At 44.6% G+C, this 22,566-nt stretch overlaps 1 protein-coding gene across 2 annotated transcripts in view; it reads right to left on the bottom strand.

The window, feature by feature from the left end:
- GALNT16 (polypeptide N-acetylgalactosaminyltransferase 16) overlaps window positions 1-22,566 on the bottom strand; it is a gene marked incomplete at its 5' end in the record, with an annotated part of 87,435 nt that overhangs the window by 32,890 nt on the left and 31,979 nt on the right. For both annotated transcript variants that reach the window (XM_082058740.1, XM_082058739.1), the window contains 2 exons: window positions 3,327-3,425; window positions 6,347-6,522. In XM_082058740.1, coding sequence (XP_081914866.1) covers window positions 3,327-3,425; window positions 6,347-6,522 — 275 coding nt within the window. The remainder of the gene's footprint in view (window positions 1-3,326; window positions 3,426-6,346; window positions 6,523-22,566) is intronic.

Here is a 22,566-nt window from a genome sequence, read left to right as displayed (position 1 = left end):
GGGCAAGTGCCGATCTGCCAGGGGTGCTTGTGCAAGTCCATGTGTGCACACATGCAGGCGTGGTTAGCCAGAAGGATCTGCCGATCAGGATCTGGCCCCTACAGCTGCCATGTTTAGATCACCCTGAAATAAACCATCATGCAGGAGTCTCATCCCTGGATCAGTTCCCAAGACCTCTTGGTACAACCATTTCCACCCAGCTGAGTTACTTTGCACAGCTGTGAGAATAACTCAGGGGAGAACATTTAGGCTCGGCTTTCTCTAGTTTTACTTTAAGATTAATTCTATCCCAGTACTCTTTTCATATTTCTTCCTAGAATTTCCCAAAGATTTACAGCTGATTTTTGAGTTCCCAAATTGAGGCGCACTCCAGGCAGACTTGCAAAGATTTCAGGTATGAAAGCCTCAACAGGTAGTACACATTCTACTCACCTCTAAATATTGGGCCTCTGAAAAAGTTTTCAGGCATAGAAAATATTGCTCTTAGTGCTGCTCATTTGCATCAGCTGTCCTCTTTTACATCTACTTGGCTTATAGCATCCCCATAGTGTAATTAGGATAACTAAACTTGAGAAACGGCTCATAATAGTTAAATCATATGCAACTTTCACCAGGTGCATCTCAAATGGTTAATTTTAATTACATAAATAATCATGCTCTACCTGGCTTAAGAAAGTTCTTATGGATATAGAAATAATGACAGGCTGCAAGCCTGACTAGTCAACAGTTAAGCAGGCAGTGCAATTTTCTGCCTCCTGTTGCTTAATATCACTGTGGTCCTCTGCAGCCTCACAGCCAGATCATAAACCAAAGAGAACGGAACAGTTTTGTCCCTTTGATACCTGACTTATCCCAAAGCAATGCTGCAAAGTAATAATTATAATACAAAGCATTTGGTGCACTACACTGTGTATGTGAATTCAGTGACAATTATACTCACAGCAGTAACTCAGCCTGGCACATTCAGATGCGTTTTGCTGAAAGTCAGGACTCCTGGGTTACAGAAGAGGCCTTGAAGAGCACTGTGAATCTTCAACTCTCTCTGTAACATCAGTGTCAACCTGCAAGTGGGACTCAGTCCCACAGCTCTTCTGACAGTGCAGCCATGACCCAAACCTTCACCACTGTGTATGGTTGTCAAACCTCCCATGCCTCCAAGACAAGGCTACTAGCTAATGCTTGGCAGTGTGACATTGCAAATGCTGTAGAGCCCAAGAAGAATTCAGCCTTTGGGATCTCTCACCAGAAAGGGATAAATCACGGACACTTCTGACATTTGATGCAAGCAAGGAGTAAATCAATCATATGCATTGGCTGTAAACCATCTGGCAATGAAGGCTCCAGCTGTAGCCAGAGGTCTGGGAGGAAATGCCATCCACCCCACCATTCACAGCAGAGTGTGACCAGGCCCTCACAACAGCACTCCTACAGTGGCAGCAGGATTGCAGGAACCAATCTGAACAGATGGTTCATCCATTTTTCAGGGTCTTAATTGGGGGCTCTGGGTTGCAGGAAACCAGTAATACCACATCTTGAGTGTTATGTCCAGTTCTGGGCTTCCCAGGACAAGAAAAGGAGGGACATGCTGAAGCAGGTCCAGTGAAGGATCACTAAGATAATTAAGGGACTGGAGCACCACATGTATGAGATGGGGTTGAAAGAGCTGGGGTTGTTTAGCCTTGAGAAGAGAATGCTCAGAAAGCAGCTGCAGAGTCACCATCCTTGAAGATTTAAAAACTGACCAGCCCTGAGCAACCTACTCTAGTTGACCTTGCTCTGAGCAAGCCTGGCCTGTTGATGCATCAGCAACACTCATCTGCTCGTTAGTACACAACATCTCCATAGGATCTGGAATCAGTTTCTCTCTTTATGCATTACTGCTGCCCTGAATCTCATCTTCTCTTCATTTTAACTATCATAGCATCTGCCTATTTGATTGGCTGCCTTTAGATTTTCTTAAGGATCCTACTAACATGGCCTCGGAGCACCTAACCATTTATTATCTGACCTATGATGTAATAGGCAGAAATCTCTCGCCATTGCCCTAGCAGCACCATATTTCCAAACAAATCTGCTCATTTTCTGAACAGTGGTTCTGTAGAACTCATTTTATGGTTCAAACGAAAAGGAAATTATAGAGATAAAAAGGCAAAACGTGTTAATGCAATACGTACAAGTCTCTGGAAACACAGTAGCACCAAACCTAGCAGACCAAAATCCATACCCCTTGCCATGAGGCCAACTTGAAAAAGCATATTATTTATTCACAAAGCACACTTCTCTAAGCCCACAGGAACTGACAGGGGAAGAAGTGGTGATGATGAATAATGCATTCCTGTTAGTGATACCATCAGCTCAACTTTCTCCCTGGAAAATTCACTCTTCCTTCAGCCTCCACAAGCTGTTCCTGGACCTGCTTGCAGGCTTCAGAGACCCTTTGAGAAATGGTTTGATAAGTCAGAGAGGGCAGAGGGCATTTTTTGTGCAAAAACGAAAAAGAAGCATCTCACTGTGTTCTGTGGGGGTGATGGGGAAAGGAAGGAGCAGCTGGAACATTGCTTTGTGGTACAGATAATTGCACGCTCCCATCTACTTGGGGATGCTGACAGGTTCGATATCACTTTTATACTTGGTTAGATTCGGCCACTACTAGTGATACTTAGCTATAAGGAGACACTGGTACAAGATAGCAAGTGTCCTGTGGGTTGAGCAGGGTCTAGGCACAAAGCTCCAGGAAGGATCTGGTGTGCCATCAGGTTCAGTATCTGTTTACCAGCAAGTGACTCCTGCTCACACTGCAAGGGCCTCCGTATCCAACAAGACTTTGAGTTTATCACTTTCTGCTTGAGAGACTTGTGAGCTGTGCCCTTGCCCTCACTGAGTGAGCCCCAGCACCTGGAACACATGCCCTAGCAGGGGGCTAGCTGCTTATTCCCATTTATGAAACATGGTCCTTCCTCCCAAGCCCTTTTGCTTAGTTGCATCTAGCAGGCCACAGTATGCCCTTTGGTCCCCCCTCACTCTTCCAAACCAAGCTCATACAGACTGTTCCCACCTGCAGATGCAGGCCAAGCAGCCCCTTTCCTGCTGCTAACGAATCACTCCACAGGGGCTATGTAGGGGCTAACTGCAGATATGTTCTGTCCTTGAAGACACTCCCATGCTGCCAATCCTGACCTGTCCTCATGGGCCAGCTCAAAAGCAGATCACAAGCAGCTGGGCGACTGCACCCACACTGCTTGTCTAACTGCTGGAAAATGCCTAACCCACCATCAGTGCCCTTACAGGCACCATGATTTGGGCCCAGCACCCCTTGCTGAACTCACCTCTTCACTGTGCGGAGCAGAGTGGAGCGTGCCTCATTGTGGAAGGTGATGATGAGGCTGGTAGCTGGCAAGTCTGTGTCATAGTGTACAGAAGTGCACCTGCAACATGGGAGAGCAGAAGTGTAAGCCTAACGTCATCCAGGAGCAGCCATTGCAGCAGCATCCCTAGAATTTCTAAAGGAGAAGAAAATAATATGCTAAAACCAGAAACAGCACAGTTGAGCTGTAGCAAGAGAAGCATCAGCAGCCCCTGCACCAAGGCTGGCAGAGCTTAAAAACAACTGTGCCTGTTGAAAGGCAAAGTTTTGAGGCTGTGATACCTAAACTTACAATGCTGCATGCTGAGAAGACCATATGGGTTTCATGGGGAACAAATGTTCAAGTCCCTGGATCTGCCTATGATTCATGTAAAATCCTGTTTATGCATGCATAGGACATGCACATGCTAAGGATGCATGGAGCTGGTATTGCTCTGTAAAGCACTCCAAATTCTTTGGACAGTAGGCTTTACAGAAAGGAAAACACTAGCTAGTGCTGCATCAGGGAGTTGCTGAGGTTCAACACTAATACCTCTGCTGGCAATGGAAAGCCATTCCTCCCATCTTCTCATCTGACTTTGTAATGTTAGGTACACACATTGATTCTCATACTCAGAACCAAGGATTAACTCAGGATCAGCTTGCACAAGGGCTGCTCATACCTTGTGGAGAACAAGGATTCTTGGGGGAGAACAAGTCACAGATGTGAATCCTGAATCCAATCCTGGCAGATATTAGGAATGGCAGATTTGGGTTGATCTGCTCCTCCAGAGTGTCCGCCTTCTTAGTATCCAACCAGTGTCAAACAGCAGTCAGTCTGCACTAACTCTCTGCCCAATGAAGAGCCCACACCTGAAATTATGGCCTAGTGTTTTTAACCACTCAAGGCCATGCACAGACAGAATCCATCTCAGGAGGGAATGTAACTCAGTTCTTACACCCACTACTTGTACTTCCACATTTACTTACTGTTATTTATGGCTATTACTAAACTGTTACTGGTTTTATTATCACATTTAATCCTACTGATTTATGCCTTTTTCATTGCAATATTTTATTAAGGGGACACCAGCTTCCTACAGTAATTTTCAAACACATAAAGAAACCTTGATAAAGACTAATGTGGAAAACCTGAGACCAGACAGGAGACATACCACATTTATTATTGTCTCAAAATAACTCTGTGATGTAATGCATATTAAATGTATTAGGGCATCAGGAAGTGGAAAAGCAGCAGAGATTAGTGTATGTGTTATTTGGGGAAGTCTTCTCAGGACCTCAGCATTACTGCAGCATCACAGACGACAAGGACAAAGTTTGAGCTTGAAAGTTGGCACTGTCTTTGCTTTGAATAAAAAAAATAGCTACATGCTAGGTCAGAAGGAGCTTGTAGGAGATGGAGTCAAGTATGTTCAAGCTCTGCTTAGGTGCCTGAAGAAAAAGTGACATGTTGGTGACCTATTGAACCCCACTCCTTAAACAGAGAGCCAGGTCCATTTGTGACAGAAGGATGGGCTTTCCTCAAACACCAATCTAACTTGTATCAGCTGAAATAATTCCTCATCCTAAATTGCCACCCCAGCAACCCCTCCAATATTGTTAGGTCAAGGTGCTCAGATACAGCTCCCTCATTTCCAAACTGCCACCTCTGCAAAGGGAAGGAACATGGAAGTAGGTTTATCTGCTCTGATTATACACTGCTTTGGACTCCCCACTGCCGAAGGGAATCCTTGCAAAGTTGGGGCTGAAATGACCGTACATTTACAGGGAACCGCATAAACATTGCTCTTCAGACTGAAATGCATAGAAGAGGCTTTTCACAAAAAACGTGCTCTGCATGCTACCACAGATCAAAATAAACACTAATTCACCTTTGAAGTAAGCTGGTTTTAGGCCAGAATATGACAGCAGACTAACAGAAAGCAGCAATTCTGCCTGGCAGGGAGACTTGTCAGTAACACAGGACATGCCACCACTGCCTCTGAGTCACTAGGAAGTCAATCCCAAGTACTATGCTGGGGAACAGAAGCACAGACTTTGATCTCACAACCAAGGTCCTGAGTGCTGGCTTTCACAAAGCACCCTGATGCTTGTCAGTGCTTGCAAGCTCACAAAGCTCTATGTCTCCTGACATCCCTTTCGCAGTTTCAATCAAGTTAAATGCCTGGTTTCCTATTCCCAGCAGCTGTGAAATGTTGCTTTGCAATCCTAGGTAGGGTCTTGGTTCTAGCCCAGATAGACAAGCATTTCAGACATGGTTAGTTTGCTTCTGTTTCTTATCCATTGAAGTAGCCTGTTTTACACTATCGTATCACTATCAAACCTACAACTTTCAAGGTACAATGTTATCTTTTTTGTACTCCAGAAACTACAAAATAGTTACCTGAGCACTATTAGCAATTTAAAGATGAGTTTAGTCAGCAGAATAAATTCACTCCCAGTGAAACATGGACAGAACAATGTGTACTTTGCAAGATATGAAATATTCACTGTATTCACATGCTAGTTTCATTCCTGTCCCAGCAGCTTTCATTCAAACTATAATGCTCAGGCTGGCAAGAAGGCACCAAACCAGCTTCAGACAGCCAGGGCACAGCAGATGAGGAACACCAGAGTAAAGCGAGGCTGCAACGGTGGCATAACTCGCAGTCAGGACAGAAGGTCACTGAGAGAAGCTGTAAGTGTGAGGGAAATTGTGCGAAAAACAATGGTCAGATGAGCAATTTGAGCTGCAATGGAGGGGCTGTGCTGAAACAAGATTATGCTTGGACCTGGGAGAAGAGGTACTAGAAAAGCAACAAGCTGGGGCTGAATTAGTCAAGGGTCTCTGCACATTTGTGACCTTTCCCGATTAACCATGAAATAATGGGCCAACACTGGTGAAGAGAAGCCCAAACCATCCTTTGTCAACATTGCAGAACAACACCAGGAGGGCAGTGGACTCCCCACACTCCTCCACTTGGAGCAAGGGCTGCACGGTACCTGTAGTGCCTGGTGTCCCGAATGGGCCGATCGCTGCTGAGTTTGTCACTCTCTAGCTGATTAAAAGCATGCTGGCGGTAGGGGTCTTCTCCGGCCTTCAGCAGCTTGGAGGACAAGTAAGCCTTTTCATCAAAACCCTTCCGGCTATTCTTCTCTCCTTGGGGAGCCCTTGTCATCTAGAACACAGACGAGCATCAGGGAGAGCAGCCAACACAGGCAATAAGTTCAGACATAGAATCATAGAATCATTTCGGTTGGAAAAGACTCTCAAGATCAGTTGAGTCCAACCATTGCCCTGTACATGCGTACACTAAGGCAGGTTGTTTGCCACACATCTGGAAGTAGCTGAGGTATGGGGAAAGGCAGGACAGGCAAGATCTTGGAGAGAAAAGCAGGAAACCCTCGCAGATATGGTGTTACAATTGCCTTCTCCAAGGAAAATTGCAGGCCTGTTATCCTTACTGACTGAGCTTGGGATGAAAGCTGCCATTCCTGATAGCACAGGAAGAGCCAAATTCCCTGTAGCTCTTGCTATGCAGAAGGTTCGAGGCTGCAGGTATTTGGAAAGCCTTCCAGGCAACATGGGTTTGAGAGCAGTCTCCAGCCAATGTGGCTGAAACACAGAATTTTGAGCAAAAGCAGTTTCAGCCTTTCAGCAATCACTATCATACACAAACAGAAGCAGCTGATTTAGCAGGTTGCCTGCTGTGCCTTGCCCAGCTTTGCCCAGTCCATGATAAAGTTGGAAGCTGCATGTGACTGTCCCCAGACCCACGCAAGAACTAAAAACTGTAAAATATCAGCTTATAAAGCAATCAGGATTGTTTATACAATCAAAGTCATTTAAACAAATTGTCTATGGTAGTGATTTGATAGACCAAATCATGAAGAAGCCATAAAATACTCCCAGCCTTGTACAAATGAGTGCTGGATCTCCCTAAAACTGCTGGAAAAGACAGATTTTGCTTCATTCATATCTCATCCAAAGTGCTGGACAGTCCCCAGATCTTGAGATCCCTCTATATAAAACAGTTTGGATACACTCTAATACTAGGTTTGGTCACAATTCTCCCTCTCCTAAAAAGCTCCTTTTAGGAGATTTAGAGGGCAAGAGACCAGGGACTGGTCCCCAGTATCACACAGTATTTTCGTTGACCCAACTTAGTAAGCTGGGAAACAACTCGAGAGACCCAGGACCACATCAAATTCCTTAAGCAGGAAAGCACTTAGAAGAACAAACATCTCTGCACCTTTCTCCAAGAAGGGCTACCCTGCAGTGCAGACAGCCCTAGGAGAAGCAGACAGTTGGGTAAGATGATGGCAAATTAAATTCAGCATAGACAAGTGCAAGATAATGAACATTAGAAGAAACAAATTGAACTACTCATGCATGTTGATGGATTTCAAACGAACCGTGACCACGCGGGTTACAGATCCGAATGTCCCCATGGACAGCTCAATGAAGCCCTGCATTCCATCCATTGAGATGGGAAATACAGCAAATCCAGTGCACTGCAAATGTGACACAGAAAACTGAAACCAGTATAACAGAAAACTGTTATACAAAATCAGTGACAGCTCAGCAGCCACAGCCAGAGCACAAGTTTTGTCAAACTGGTCTCTGGAAGGAAGCTACCAGACCATGAAGAGAAATTAAAGGTTAGGACTATTCCATTTGCAAAGATGAATGAACTGAGAAAAAAAAATGAAAGTAGTCCATAAAATTCTGCCTAATACAGCCAAGGTCAGCCTAATGCTCAGATTTCTCCTTCTTACCATAGAAGGACAAGGGAAATGTCTTTTCATAGGGGGGGGAAAAAAAAAAAGTGCCACTATTTCAACACAAAGAAACTTATTCAACCACTGGACAACCAAGCTGCTGCATATGGACTTACCATAGCACATGAGTCACATAGGCACACTTGGGCAGATAAGTTTGCCTCCAACCCAACCCCTCCAGGCAGCAAGTGCTCTGCCCTGTCACCTCTCAGTGACGGATGCCGTTGTCCCCTGCAGCCCCTCGGCAAGGGATGCCGTTGTCCCCCTGCTGCTCCTTGGTGCAGGATGCCGCTGTGCCCCACCATCCCTCACAGCGCCTGCTGCGACAGCACCGCTGGGCACATCGCTGGGTTAGGGCAACAGCCCAGTTATCTGCACGTCTGTTTTCAGAGCTCCCTGCCCAGGCTCTCCCTTGAAATAATATTTTCAGTACAAGGAAGAAAATAATTACTTTAATATCTCTAGAAATTGAAGCGTTTTTCTCCTTTAATTTGCACTAGGTGCTTTGTCAAACTTTGCTTCCATTTCTCTATTTTCCTCTTGCCCTAGAAAACAACACTGATGTGTAGCAAAAGCCCAGCTTATCAAGCCCCTTCAAATATTTTGCAGTCACTTGCTTGCCCTTTACTACTTACCTCTGTCTCCCCAGGCCCTGGAAAAACAATAGCTGGTTTTGGTTTATATTGCTATGAACCTTTGTGCATATAGCTGGAAGCAGCAGCAAGTCTTCAGGAGCCATTTTGTCAGGGCACTGCAAGGGCCGGGGGCTGCCCATGGTGGGGCTCAGGGCAGGGCCTGGCAGCCAGGGCACAATCCCACCTTCCAGCCAGGGGCAGAACAGCTCGGGGCCACTGTGGCACCCCAGCCCCGGGCATCAGGCACCTCTCTGGAGACAGACCAGGCTGTGGGCCCACCTTTGCAGGGCCCATGGCCAGGCACAGCAGGGCTGTGGGGAGCTGGAGACAGGCCCTCCTGCAGCATCGCTGGGTCAGGGGCTGATGGCCCCAGGGGGGCTGAAATGGGGTCCTGGGCCATGGGCAGAGGAGCTCTGGGGAGCAGGCAGGGACAGGAAGGCCCATTACTGCCCTCAGAGCCATGACACATTTAAATTTGAACTATTAGGGTTAATTCCTCTAGATACTATGGTGCTCACATTAATTACGCATCAAATTTTAAAAGTGATAAAAGAGCACTGGGAATTAACTGTCAGTTAAGAACACTTCTCATTTTTATCTCAGCCAGTATCTCTTTGTGCTCTCTTCAAACAGGGCAAAGGGAGGATGCAGGGGATAGTAGCTCAGGAGGCCTAGGTTCAGCTTCTAGACTGACAGCTAATCAACAGGTAATCACCAAGTCATCAAACAACCTATCTCTGAGCACCAAGAAGATAACAAGGCAATAAACAGGAGCCAACTGAGATTTGTCAAGACGGCATCATGTCAGAGCAACCTAATTTTCTCCTGTGATGGAGTAATCAGTCTTAAGGGTGTGCAAAAGCAGTAGATAGATACATCATGACTTTGGTAAGGGTTTTGCTAGGCGGTGGTAAGATGTTATTAGCAAGCTACAGAAATAGAAATCTAGAGGAAACTCATGCAGAATGGGTGAAACTGTTTGGAAAGCCACTGTCAGAGCAGAATTACCTGTTCACTGTCACAACAGAGGGGCTATGGTGAGAGCAGGTCTTAGGGATTTGTTCTCGATCCAGCACTATTCAGTATTTTCATAAGCACCTTGGATACTGAGACTGAGTACATTAATCAAATCCACAGGATTTGTCCACAGCAAAAGTGTCAGACGTATCAGGTAACAGGATTAGAATTAAAAATTATCATCTCAACAAATGGGAAAAAAGTCTGAAAACAATTCATTAAGGCCCCACAAACCCCTACAGTCCATCACATTTGTGGCTAGTACAAAACATGAAAGAAACATCAAGGTAGCAGCTCCCCAGAAAAGTGCTACATGTTACAGCTCATTACAAAGCACACAACAGCAAAGCTCAATAAAGAGAAGAGAGAAAACATCATCCTGAGTGGAGCCCAGACAGCTATGAACAAGCCTGGCAAAGTGAATATAAAGCTTATCTTTAAGGACGGACTTGCTTTATCAGATTTTTTTCCTAGAACAAAGATGTTTGACTGCAGGACATTTTTCACTGTTAATTGAAAACATACTTGACAAGAGCAGCACAGGTTCTGATACAGCAGCCAATTCCCTGCCAAACCCTCTGAGGAGGGCAGACTGATGTCCACCCCTTCTTTCCTCTCCTTTCACATTAACACCTCTCACTTCAGGAAGAAGTCAATATAAGCACATCCGAGCTTTGGGTATATCAAAGGCACAGTATGTACACCTAAGTGCAAAGTTAAGACTTTTAGCACAACAGGATGGTTCACACCTGTAAGTTCTCTGTGTAGCTTGCTACACACCCTCTATCCCCATGCTTGAGGCTGGAACAACAAGTGGGAGTTATGGGAGCAGAAGAGCCCAGTTCCTTCTGACTGATGGTCTGTGACAGACCAAAAGAATTTGCTAGATGAAAGCAGAAATAAAGATGAATAGGCACTGGAAATGTCAGTGTCTAGACTAGGGATTAGCACAGCAGTTTGTATAAATTAAGGTTTGTCCCAAACATTGCTTAGACCTCCGACACAATTCACATACCAAAATTTCTGGAAATTCTATAAACCTTCTATTCTTATTTCACCGTTTCTCATTTTCACCTATGCTTTTCCCTTTCAGTGACAGAATGGACTGAGTTGCTCTTCCGCTGTTGAAAGCACGTCCTTATTTGTGTTTTGACATGGTTCAAGAGACCAGGAACTATTTAAGTAGTGAAGTTAACTTTCTAAGTAAAGGATTAAGGGAAAGGAATTAATGCCATGCACTTCTATGAAAACCTGAGAGGCTCATTTCTTGACTAGCCCAGTGATATTCCTCTAGGCCTGATCACTTGTGGAACAACAAGACTATAACACAGAAAGTGCCACTCACCTCCATGCACTATCACTACCATCAGGCACACGCACGCCAGCTCCAAAATAATGCAAAAAGCCACTAAAACCAGAGCAGCTGGCGACTGCAGGGTCGCAGGATACATTTTTGTAGCAGCAGGCTTAGTCAAATTAAAAAAGGACAACCATACTCTAGGAGTCATGAGGAATCATTACTTAGCTAAAGTAAGGTATGTAAAAGTCTCAAAGACAAGTGCAACTAATGATTTTACAGTTACTGCACCATTAATCCAGCAGCAGTTTTATATGGTGAGATGTATACTCCAAAGCTTCTGCATATCTTCCTTATAAGTGTTTAGTGCTAGTACAACAAATGGAACAGGGGGCTGCCATGCTTTTTTGTTTTAAGCTCATTTTCATGATTGTGTCAGCTCCATCAAATCCCAGGACTGAAAAGCATAAATCACATGCCATCCCCAGCGAGTACCTTTCCCTGGAAGAACTAACTAATGAATATGGACATAAAGCAAGCCAGGGACTAACAACTTCATAAAACCTTTCTCCCTCTCGAGTCCCCCCTTCGATTCATCCCGCTGCTGCAGCCTCACATACCACCGCTGCCATGATCCCCAACCCTGTCAGCACCTCTCTCCCACCAGCCCTGCAGGTCCAGCCCCCCTCAGCAGAGGTTTTCCCCTTTGGACTGGTTTAATGCCAGCTTCAGCCCATTGGGTTGAGATACAACCTGGCTGGCTGAGCAAAGGGCAGGATCAAGTCACCTCTGTAAACCACAGTGGAGCTGCTGGGGTCCGTATGGTATGAAATTTTTCTCCATGGGCTCAATCCACTTGCTCCGTAAGCTGTCCCAGTGACCTGAAAACAAGTTCCAAAGAGGACAGGACAGCACAGCACCACCAGCAGCATTCAGGTGCTAGAGAGCACAGCAGTGCTTGGGGATGCCATGGAGACAGGCCCTGCTCAGCTCTGTAATCCATATGCTGGCAGATGGATGGGCTACGGATGACACAGAGCACAAACAGGGCAGGACTGAGAACTGCAGCAACTCCAAAGAAATTCCTAGGAGATCCTGCTTTGCCAGGGAGCAAGCTACTCTTGATGGGCTGAACCTGCAAGAGATCATCTTGAGTGTCCATTGCCAAGAGCATTTGTTATAGAGGGTCTGTTGCATTTCCAGTTGGGTTTAGGAATCCCAGTGTGCGCACGGCTCTTGTTATATGTCATGAAATAGTCCATATACTTCTCTGAAAAATGGCTCAAAATACTTTTAAAAGAGAATGATGTGCCTGAAAGCACAGGATCTATTTTATTCATGCTTTGTTTAACTGTGTAAAGCATTTTAAATGTGGTTTAGGAACCATGCTCTCACAGAACTTCTGTTATGAAATGTTAATAAAAATTACCACAGTTAAATAGAGCCATCTCTGTTCTTCAGGAAGTGCAAGTGCTGACAGAAGAGCTCAGAGACTAATTTGAATGTTTTGTTTGTAGCTTGCACAAACTGGAATAACACAATGGAAGCAGTAAAGCAACTTGAATTGATCAGCTCCCACACAAGCTAATTGGTCACATGAGATTTTCTACTGCCTTTAGCACTGGACAATGTCAAAGCTTGCTGCCAGTTCCAAATTGGGCTGGAGAGACCAGTGACAGGCCTCTAGCAGAGGCTATTTTCATTGCCCTCTGAGAAGAGGTCATGGTTGCCAGCTCACAGGGTTTCTCGAGGCCCTGTGACAGAGCTGTCATGGTGGGAGTGAGAAGCAGGGAAAGTCTGCTGGGACTTGATTTCCAGCACTGCTGCTTGCCCGAGGTGCCTCTCTACCTCCCTACTCTTTTCCACCATCTCCTGGCATTTATTGGCTTCTGTGCATGCAGAGGCAACTCTCTGCCAGCTCTGCAAGAGTGCATCTCTGCTCTCATCTGTTATAGCCCCAAGAAACCCTTTCTCTCCATCCCTGCCTCATGGCCAGTAAGTCATGGGATTCCACCAGGCATTTTCAGTTTTGTTCTTCCCTTCTTCCCTCATAGCTCTGCCAAACATTGAGCTGTTGACAAGGAAAGTGTCCTCAAGCATCTGGCTTGAAAAGGTGGAAATCCTGTATAAGGCAAGAAAGAAGTAATTATTTTTCTGTGTTTGGTTTCTATGGCAATGTCCTCCCCACGCCCATCAGTTTTTGGATGATACTTTCAGAGCCTCCTCCAAGAGACACAGAAGATGGCACAGTGCTCCATGTTATTGCCCACAGGCTGGATGAGGTGAACATCACACTTTCCTGTGATGTCTGTCACAAGAAGACTTGAGTTGTTAGTGTGAAGAGTTTAGAAACAGGCTTGTTGCTGACTTAGAGGTCACAACAGTGTGTTGATAGACAAAGGCTTGGCTGCTACCTTTCAAGCACACTTGCCATGGTCTGACAAGCTGATCTTTTGGGCAGTTTTGGGGAAGAAAGTAGGCAACACAAGAGAGGAAAACAACATAGGGGAAGTTTACAAGAGGAGCAGCAAAAAAACCCCCTAAGAGCAGTTAAGTTACTACCTCCGTCTATCACGAGTGCTGGTTCTCTGACAGCTTCACGCACTACTACCCTCATCTAACTTGTCAACACATGGGATGGTGATGCCTGTCCTACTATGGTCCCAACTCCTTACTTTCATGCCTAAGGACTCACAGTCTTGCTTCAGAGACAGGCATGTGGCCTCTGCCTAGTGATCCTACTTAGCTATCTCTTTTGTGCCTCTGTGGAGAAGCATTCTTCTTGTGATATTTCATCCTGATCCTGCATGTCCTTGTCTACAGAAGAGAGGGATGCTTCCAGGAAGCACATCTGGATCACTCTGCCTAAGTCCCAAAGCTATGCAAAGCAGCAAGGGTTGACAAGTGGAGAACTGCCAAAAGTAACACGGAGGGAACAAGTGCCAGCACTACAGCACACATCAGTTTCATTCATTTTGCAGACAGCAGCCCTTAAGAATATGGGGTACTCGCCGCCATGCTGATCATATGAGCACAGCAACATCCTGCATGCAAACAACTCACTTTCACATGCAGTGACTGGTTTCAGCATGAATTAACCTCTATCCACCCTCATGTAGATTAGCAGTCCATGCATAAATTATGCCTTCTTAGATTCCCCTCCAAATACAGTCCTGATATATACTCATTGTAGAATGGTAGCCCAAGAGGCTGGCATTTATTATACAACATCACACGTGACAGGTGCACAATACTATCAATTATCATATTCTATTGCTGGCCAAGACAGATATAGCATATAGAGATATATAACATATAACAGGAGATGACTTCTACAAAATATGTCCATCTTTGAACCAGCTCTAATCCCAAAACAGACCTTGAGCAGTTAGCAAGGGCTGGATCCTGCAAAGTCTTCTCGCCCAGCAGGAGGACATTGCCCATAAGGAGTGAGGGGACATGATGCCCTGAGGCATCCTTCTCGTCTTTTGTTTTCAGGAGTGTTGAATAAAGCAAAGCAGGGGAAGCAGATGCCCAAGGGCACTCTTTTCCAAATAGCTCTGAGGAAATGAGCCTGCTCAGAACTGTGGAAAACCAGACTCCAGATGAGGCAAAGCAGTTGCCAAGGCCTATTTCTTCCCTCATTTTGAAGTCTAATACACACAGATGTCCATTATGCAAAACTGAAAAATCATATTACAATTTTTGTTTCTAATATATTCATGACATTCACATATATTGATTTTATATAAACACCCACATGTCCAGATATATACATCTGGCTTCTATGTTTATTTGATCTTCATCTCTTTCCCTGGAGCAAAGCCATTTTTTCCCTATTTGGCAAATTTTGTTGTGACACAAACACTGCCATTTTTGCTGATAGAAGACTACATACTTTTATATTTCTCTCCAGGAGAAAACAAAGTGGAGAAAACCCTGAACAACAGTGATGAGATGGTCTTCAAAGTTACTAAGTACCAGAATGAGAGAGGAGTGTGAGGTCCATGGCGTTGCTTTTCCCTGAAGCAACACCTGTTTTCCAAGCAGACCTCTCTCGATCCATAAATATCCATGACAACATCTGGTGCCAGAGAGAAAACAGACATGACAGTACACTCTTTGAATACCTAAGGGACTAGGCAGTTCGTGCTGGCACCCCCACCAAAACAGCAGCATTGTCAGAAAGAGATCCCAGTGGGCAGCTGGGGACATAGTGCCTCTGGGAATGAAGGTTTTGTACAGAGAAACAACAGTCACATGGACATGAAGCTGTCTGCATTCAGACATCTGTCTGGTATCACACAGCGAACGTCCTTAGCAAAAGTTTTCTAGGTTGCTTACTGTATATAGGAGTATTGGTCTACCAAAGGTTATATGTACAGTTTGTAAAAGTGTGTTTTGAGGTCCTTCAGAGAGGAAAAAAAAAAAAACCACGTTATAGGAAGTTGCACTTTTTCTTCTGGAAAAACATCCCGGTCTTTATAGATATTTAAATATGTAAAGAACGTCCCTGGTTTCCAAGTGATTTTGAATTACTAAAACAAAGAAGAAAAAGGTACAATGTTTTGTTATCCATCTTCTAAGTGTTAGATGCTCAGTGGCCATTTAGACATCACCTGAATTTCAATTTATAGCATCTGTATCAAGACAAATGATGCCCTCCTGATTTCCTCGTAGCACCTATGAAGCCAATAAGACAGTTCAAATGAAGGTGGTCTAGGTCTTCATTAAACATATCAGTCACATAAATTGCATCTCTCTCTGCCCATTCCCCCACCTACACTGCCTGCACAGACACAACATGTGTATGTGCCTTCTGTGCTGATGTACTAATCTATTCCCTTTGAACTCAAGTGACCTACATTCAGCCTTTTCCTCCCAGTGAATTGCAGCTGCCTAGAGTGACAGATGCCACCACAAATATTTTCACAGAGGAGAAAGTAACTTTAGACCTCATAAGCTGCTAACGTAGTCAGCAGTGAACTAGTTATCTAAGAGGTGAGCAGAGGTCAGCTTGCACTGAGGACTGGGCACTGCTCATCCAAAGCATTAAAACATTTAACTATATTAAGCTCGGGACTCATTTTCTTTGCCTTCAAGATCAAGCTGTAAGGGCTTTTTGCTAAGGCCAGAGAAAGGAAGTTGAAGACCTTTTTAATGATTCATCATCAACAGTTAGGGCTTTAAATGGGGATTAGAAGATTAAGAATAAAATAGCATGGTTTTGGAACTGGCCAGCATTCACACTCTGCAGAAACACTGTGCACATGCACAGCTGAGCCAGGGGAACAAGGGACATTTCACACCCCCGCCAGACACAAACCCAGCCCCACAGCAGGAGGCGGGAATTCCTCCCCATCTTCCAGCAAGGGAAGATTTTTTCCCTAACATGTGCTTGACAGTGAGTCTTGCTCAAACAGTCATGTTTTTGAATATTATCCAATTCTGCACAAGCTCGCTCCCCATGTTAATTACCAGACAGATCCTGTCATGGCCTCTGGCAGGTGGCAGCACCAGGCAGGTGGGAAGCAGAGCACATCCTGCAGACCGAGCCAGGCAGCAAACCAGCCTCAGGGAGCCAAGCTCCTGCCTTTGTGCCAGCTGGGGCACCAAACTGCTCCTGAAGGCTTGTGTGCAGCCCCAGAGCCTGCACAGAGCTTGTCTGCCCAGGAAATAACACCTGGGTAGGATGTGACCTTGACAAGTCAGGTAATTTACCATGATGCTCCACACAGCTCTTCCTCAGATTAGCTATTGAACATCACACAGAAAGGCCCTTGGCAGGACCTGTTGGGAGTTAGCCAGGCCCAATATGAAAATGCAACTTGTCTGTAAACCAACAATCAAACTGGCATTTAACAGAGTGAGTTGATATAACTCCTCATGTTGCAGTTGAATTATGACCTGATTTCTCAGAGAAGTTCAAGAATGACCTGCAACTCACAATGTGGGCTTGTATTTCAGAGGTTTGAAGCCATGAGAACTGTCCCCAGGGACTGTACTAATACTCTTTCTGTAGCGACAATAGTGATGGTGCATATGCATCCATGCTTTATTCAAAATATGAGTCCTTCTGCACAAGACCTTGTTCATTCAGCTATCTTCTCTGCTATGAATTCAGCCCTCTGGCATGCAACATTGTCTTCTAGCAGTGGAAAGACTCATTGTTTATTTGTCAGTGAAGATTTGAGAATATCAGGCCTCTGGCATTTTGTTTAGGAGCCAAATGATATTCCATTTTAATTGATTAATTTTTCAGTTACTGCATTGCTCCAAATCCAGGACTCAGCAATCAATTTGAAATGACAAGACCCTCAGAGCTGCACTCTGCTCCTGCTTGGGTCTCCATCTGCAAAGACATTAAATTCACCTCCCCAATAGCAAGTTTCATCAAGGATAATGCATACCAATGAAGAACCACAAAATGGGCTCATATATGCCTGTCAAATATGAAAAAACCCTGTGTTGCTATGCAGGCCTCTGTCATTCTAGACTTCAATCACATTATTAATAGAGGCCTCCTCAACAGCCTCTCTGCTCTGCCATTTAATCGCTGTCTCTCAAGAAAGAGCCAGGCATAGAAGGAAGAACGGAGCCATCAAAGCAGGCATCACAAAAATGGACGCATCTGACAATCTGGAAATATACTCAGGACAAGTATGGCCAAAACCACTGCACATGGAAACATAGCTTCCCCCATGCACGAAGTGCCACAGTCCTTCAAACAGCCACTTGTCTCATTCTGCAGGTGCAAACTGTGGCAAAATAAAGTCAATGATTGCAATGACCAGCAAGGATCTTTAAAGTCCATTACTCTGTCAATCCCCATCCAATACTAAGGGCAACCATCATCTGATTTCACACATACAGTGCTCACAGTTCTGTTGCCAGTCACATATTGTAAGACCATCTCAGAAAGATTCAACTCCTGGGTTATGTTGTTCATAGAATTCACCGATGTTCTTTTGTAAGGATATTTTTTTTGCCTTCATAGTTGCAGAACAGAAAAAGGTGGATGCTTAGAAATTCAAAACTCAGAAGGTGAAGATAAAGGACACACAACTTGGTTTTCAAATCAAGCAATGTTTGAACGTTTGTCGTCAGCAGTAGCACCTCTACAAACCTTGGGCTATGGCTGGTTTTGGCCTGGCTAAACCATAAGTCTGGTCAGGCAGATTTTGGGAGCTGATGGTTTTGAGCTAGTTTATTAAAAGACACATCTAACATTTTTCTCCACATTTTCAACTAGTGAGTTTTGCCCAAATTTCATTTTCAGAAAAAAATATGTTGTAAGAAAAATGTGGGTGTCTGTTTCTGAGAGCTGAGGCTGTGCCCCTAACCTTTTGCTTCCCAGAGGAGTGTTGTGTCAGTATAACCGATACTGTCAAGGAAGATCTTCACCAAAGAGAGAGCACAGCTCCCAACAGCCACAGTGCTGTGATGGACAAAGGATCTTGCCTGGGCTTCAGCAGCCTTCCTAAATATGAATGAAGAATAAAACCTAGACACATTCAGTCCTGTCACAGCTCCATGAAAACCACAGGGTTGCTCACGAGGATGAGCTCTGCTCGGTGAGGTCTGCTTGCTCCTCTCCGCAGAGAGCAGCATGAACCACAGAGGCGTTGTTTATGTTCAGAAGAACACAATGTAAAATCTAAGTGTGCTGTAAATTACTAGTGAAACCCAGTGGCAAAATTCCCAGTGACATCAGCAGGACAGGATTTCAGCCACAACAAAAATATAAACAGAAAGAAACAAACACACACAGAGTACCAATTGAGGTCCAAGTTTTCCACTACCTTTCAGTCATTCACACTCATTTTATTATGATATATTGGAAAAAAATCAAACTGTTTAAGAGACTGAACTTCGCTTCTTGCAACTCTTTATTTGTCCCAGAAAATGGCTTGTGCTTAGAAACCACTCTAATGTGTTGTTAAATAGCCTTCATTACCCAAAAGACAAATAATGTATAAATTTCTAGCTGGAGGTTGTGGTGGGGAGGTAAAGGTTAAATGCAATACAGCTTGTTAAAGACATGGAGTCTGTAATGCAATTCATTTTCTCCAGAATAGAAAAAGATGTTGAGACATTCTTCACATTTCTGGCTCGCTCTCATTGGGTTTTAGCATTTCTGGTTCCAGCAGGGAACATGGAGATGAAGAAACATGAACAAAGGAAACGTGCTGACAGGTTCATTCAAAGTAGGTTTGAAAAAATTCATACAACCAAAAGCAGAGCTGTGGTTGCAAGCGTGGGGACAGACAGCACCAAAGACATGACAAAATAAACTAAAAAAAAAACCAAAAAACAAAAAACAAAACAGTAACAACAAAAGCAAACTAAAGGACAAAAAAAAAAAAAAATCCACAACAAATCCCACGCACAGAAAACCAACCACCAAAAAACACGGAGAACTGTTAGACAGGGAACAAGATCAAGATGGTCTACCCTTAAATGAGAAAAGGCGAATGTAACAGAGGAATTAACTTGTAACTCTGCATTACACAGTCTGGAATGAGCGTTTCTTACTGTGGCTCATTATTCTACATAATGAGTCTGAACACAGCAGGACTAGGGAGCAACAGCAGCCCGGCAGTGTGTTCGCCCACATGCCCTGCATAGTGGCAGTCTGAAGGTGGTCTGACCAGCAACATACCCAACGCCAGTAAAACCCCAAACTCCTTAGCAGAGCAGCACCTCCTACTGAATAAAATGCATTTAATGGTTCAGATCTTATTTTTGGTTAGCACAAAGGCAGCTCCCACTGAGAGCTCTGCAGCCACAGGGTATGAGCCAGAGCATGCACAGCAGCTCTCATGCCCATTGAGTAATGTTCACAGCTCAGGATCCAGCACATTGCCGGGACAGCATTTTTCGATATTTCTCCATAAATAACAGATGTTTAAGCCACGTGAGTTGCTCTTGGTCTCTGAAAGCAGTGATGAGATACGTACTGAATTTTTACAGAAGCACATACTTCAGGACTTTATCTACCTTAGTCAAAGGGCACTTCCCTGTCTGTCAATAAATCTATTAGTTCATCCAGATCTCTGCCTTGCCTCTTCCACCACAAACCAACATTAAAAGGTTGTTCAAGGTTGTAGTGTCAAGCACTCAGCACAGAGGTCAATGCTGAAATACAAGTGTCAGCACAAAGCCAGTTTCACCATGCATGTCCACTACCAGCATTAATTGGCATGACTGCACATAACTACATGTCACTGTGTGCCCTGACCCAGGGGACTGAGCTCCCTGGAGTTCTTCCCTTGCTTCCCTGCAATCACATGCAAAGTAGAACAGAAAGAAGTGGCATGCCAAAAGCATCCAGATCAAGTCCCCAGTGACATCTCACGCTCAGTAGCTTCAAATAATTTGAAGCTAGAAATGATAGTCAGGAAGAATCAGCCTGTGACCTGGTTCCGAGGGGAGCCGGAACTGCAGCAAGATAGAGAAAACCTTGCATTGGAAGAGGCAGCTTCCGTTTCACATGCCAGGATTGTTTCAGGACCAACCCTCAGGGAGGGATGCAGGGAAACAGACCTCTTATAGGAGGCAGCATTTTGAGATCTTTTCTCCTTTTCAAGCCCACCCTTCTCAGGCCAGGTCTTCTAACATCAGCCTCCACGATTATAATAGTGGGGTCCCATACATCTGTGTAATTGTCCTGGTGGAAGTTACTTCACTTTTTCTCCTCCCCTACTGCCCAGTTCTGCCATGTTTTTTGGGAGAGGCCTGTGGAGGAGAAGATGGCTGAGTTACCAAGACAACCCATGCTTTAGGGGTGCTTTGGAAGAACCTGCTCCCTCTCAGCCAGAAACTCAAAGCTCTCTGATGCTGGCACCTCCTCTCCTCCTTTACTTATTTTAATACTGCCCATAGCAGAGTGAAAATGGAAAACAAGAACGAAAACAAAGCAAAACCCAGAACCACTGCATGCACAACTAAACACCATGCGAGGGAAAAAGCTGAGCTCCTTTGCCTTCGCCAGGGCTGGACACTGAATGTGCTGCTGGAAGCTGCAAATGATAATACTACAGGGAAAGTGAATTTGTCTTCTCCATGTAGTCATAACATCCTAAAAGCCCAACAAAAGACCAAAGAGGTCTTAAATTCGAAATGCAGGATATTCCAACACGATTCCATAATCAGCCATTTCTGCTCAGCCATTACAGTGCTATGAAGTGCATTTGGCCCCTCATCTCTCATTGCCTGGGTGGGTGGTGAACAGGCAATGACAGATGTGACCCAACAGCCTGCAACTGTTCCTAGCCTGCTTCAGAGAGAGCAGTAGGTCTCACATTTGGAAAGATCCCAAGGTATCATAAACCTGCTGCTGTTTTCCCTTTACAGCATCATTTCTGTCTGTGATTGCATATGCAACCACCAGGGCACAGGCTATAAAGCCCAAGCCTACAGCTGATACAGAGATCTGTCTGCATTTCTAGATGTTTGTTACCATAGCAATACCATAGTAATTTTTAGTTTGCTTTGTTCCTTCTGTTTTTTTTAAAGCTAGGTTCTTACCCAGTGCAAACAGAGCCAGTTCCCAGTTACGCGAGGAGGAATTTAATACTCGCAGCATGCTGCGGATGCTGCCCGGGAGCAGGGTGCTGAGAGGAGATGCTCAGCTCCTGCCTCACGCCCCACTGCAGTTGCAGGGCTCTGTCCACTTCTTTCACCAAAGCCATTTGTGATGCCTGCACCCAGCATGGTGTTGCTACCTATCCACGCTGATAAGTTCCACACTACTGAGCCTGCTTACCTCCCTGAGGAGCTCTTGTGATTAACTTTTCTCAGAACAATCATCAAATTGTTATGAGCATCCAATTTCAGCTTCTCCCCTAAACAGCTCAGCCAAAAGAAAAAAAAAAATATCGCCACACACTTCCTTGGTCACTTTGGTAACTGGGGAAAGTTGACCCTTTAGCAACCAGTGCCCCAACTAGACAGAGCAGCAGAGCTTAGCAGCACACTCTTCCTTAGAAACTAGCAGTTAAGTTAACCAACAGAAAACAGTCTCACAGAATCAAAGCTTTGTAAACTACACCTGTCACCAAATGGAGCAATTTTTGCAAACCTACCCTTCTGATTTGCTAGGAATGCACACTACCCATTTCTGTATGCCGGTTTGCAGAGGATAACTGCCTGGTACTGTTCCTATAAACAAACAATCAGTCCTTAAACACAGGCAGTAGAGGTTTGTACTGTGATGCTAAAGGTCTGCAGTTGATATATATCCGCCAGTCACGAGGAACAACAGAATGAATAATTGTGCTAAAGTAGAAAGGTATCTTTCAAAAGACCACTGATCTTTAATCATAGATTAGGGAAGAATTCATGTTTCTTTTTGCAGAAACTAAGTGATCTTCCTCACCAAAAATGTAATTGTAGCATGTAGTGGACTGCTTCAAAAAAGGCTGCCTTGGAAAGAGACAATTGACACAGAGCACACACCGTGACAGAGGCAATGCAATAGCAATTTATAT

The sequence above is a fragment of the Streptopelia decaocto genome, assembly GCF_964273445.1.
Source record: "Streptopelia decaocto genome assembly, chromosome: 7".
In the NCBI taxonomy this organism is placed as follows: domain Eukaryota; kingdom Metazoa; phylum Chordata; class Aves; order Columbiformes; family Columbidae; genus Streptopelia; species Streptopelia decaocto.
Note: the sequence above shows the minus strand (reverse complement) of the source record. Positions and strands in the feature narration are given on the sequence as shown.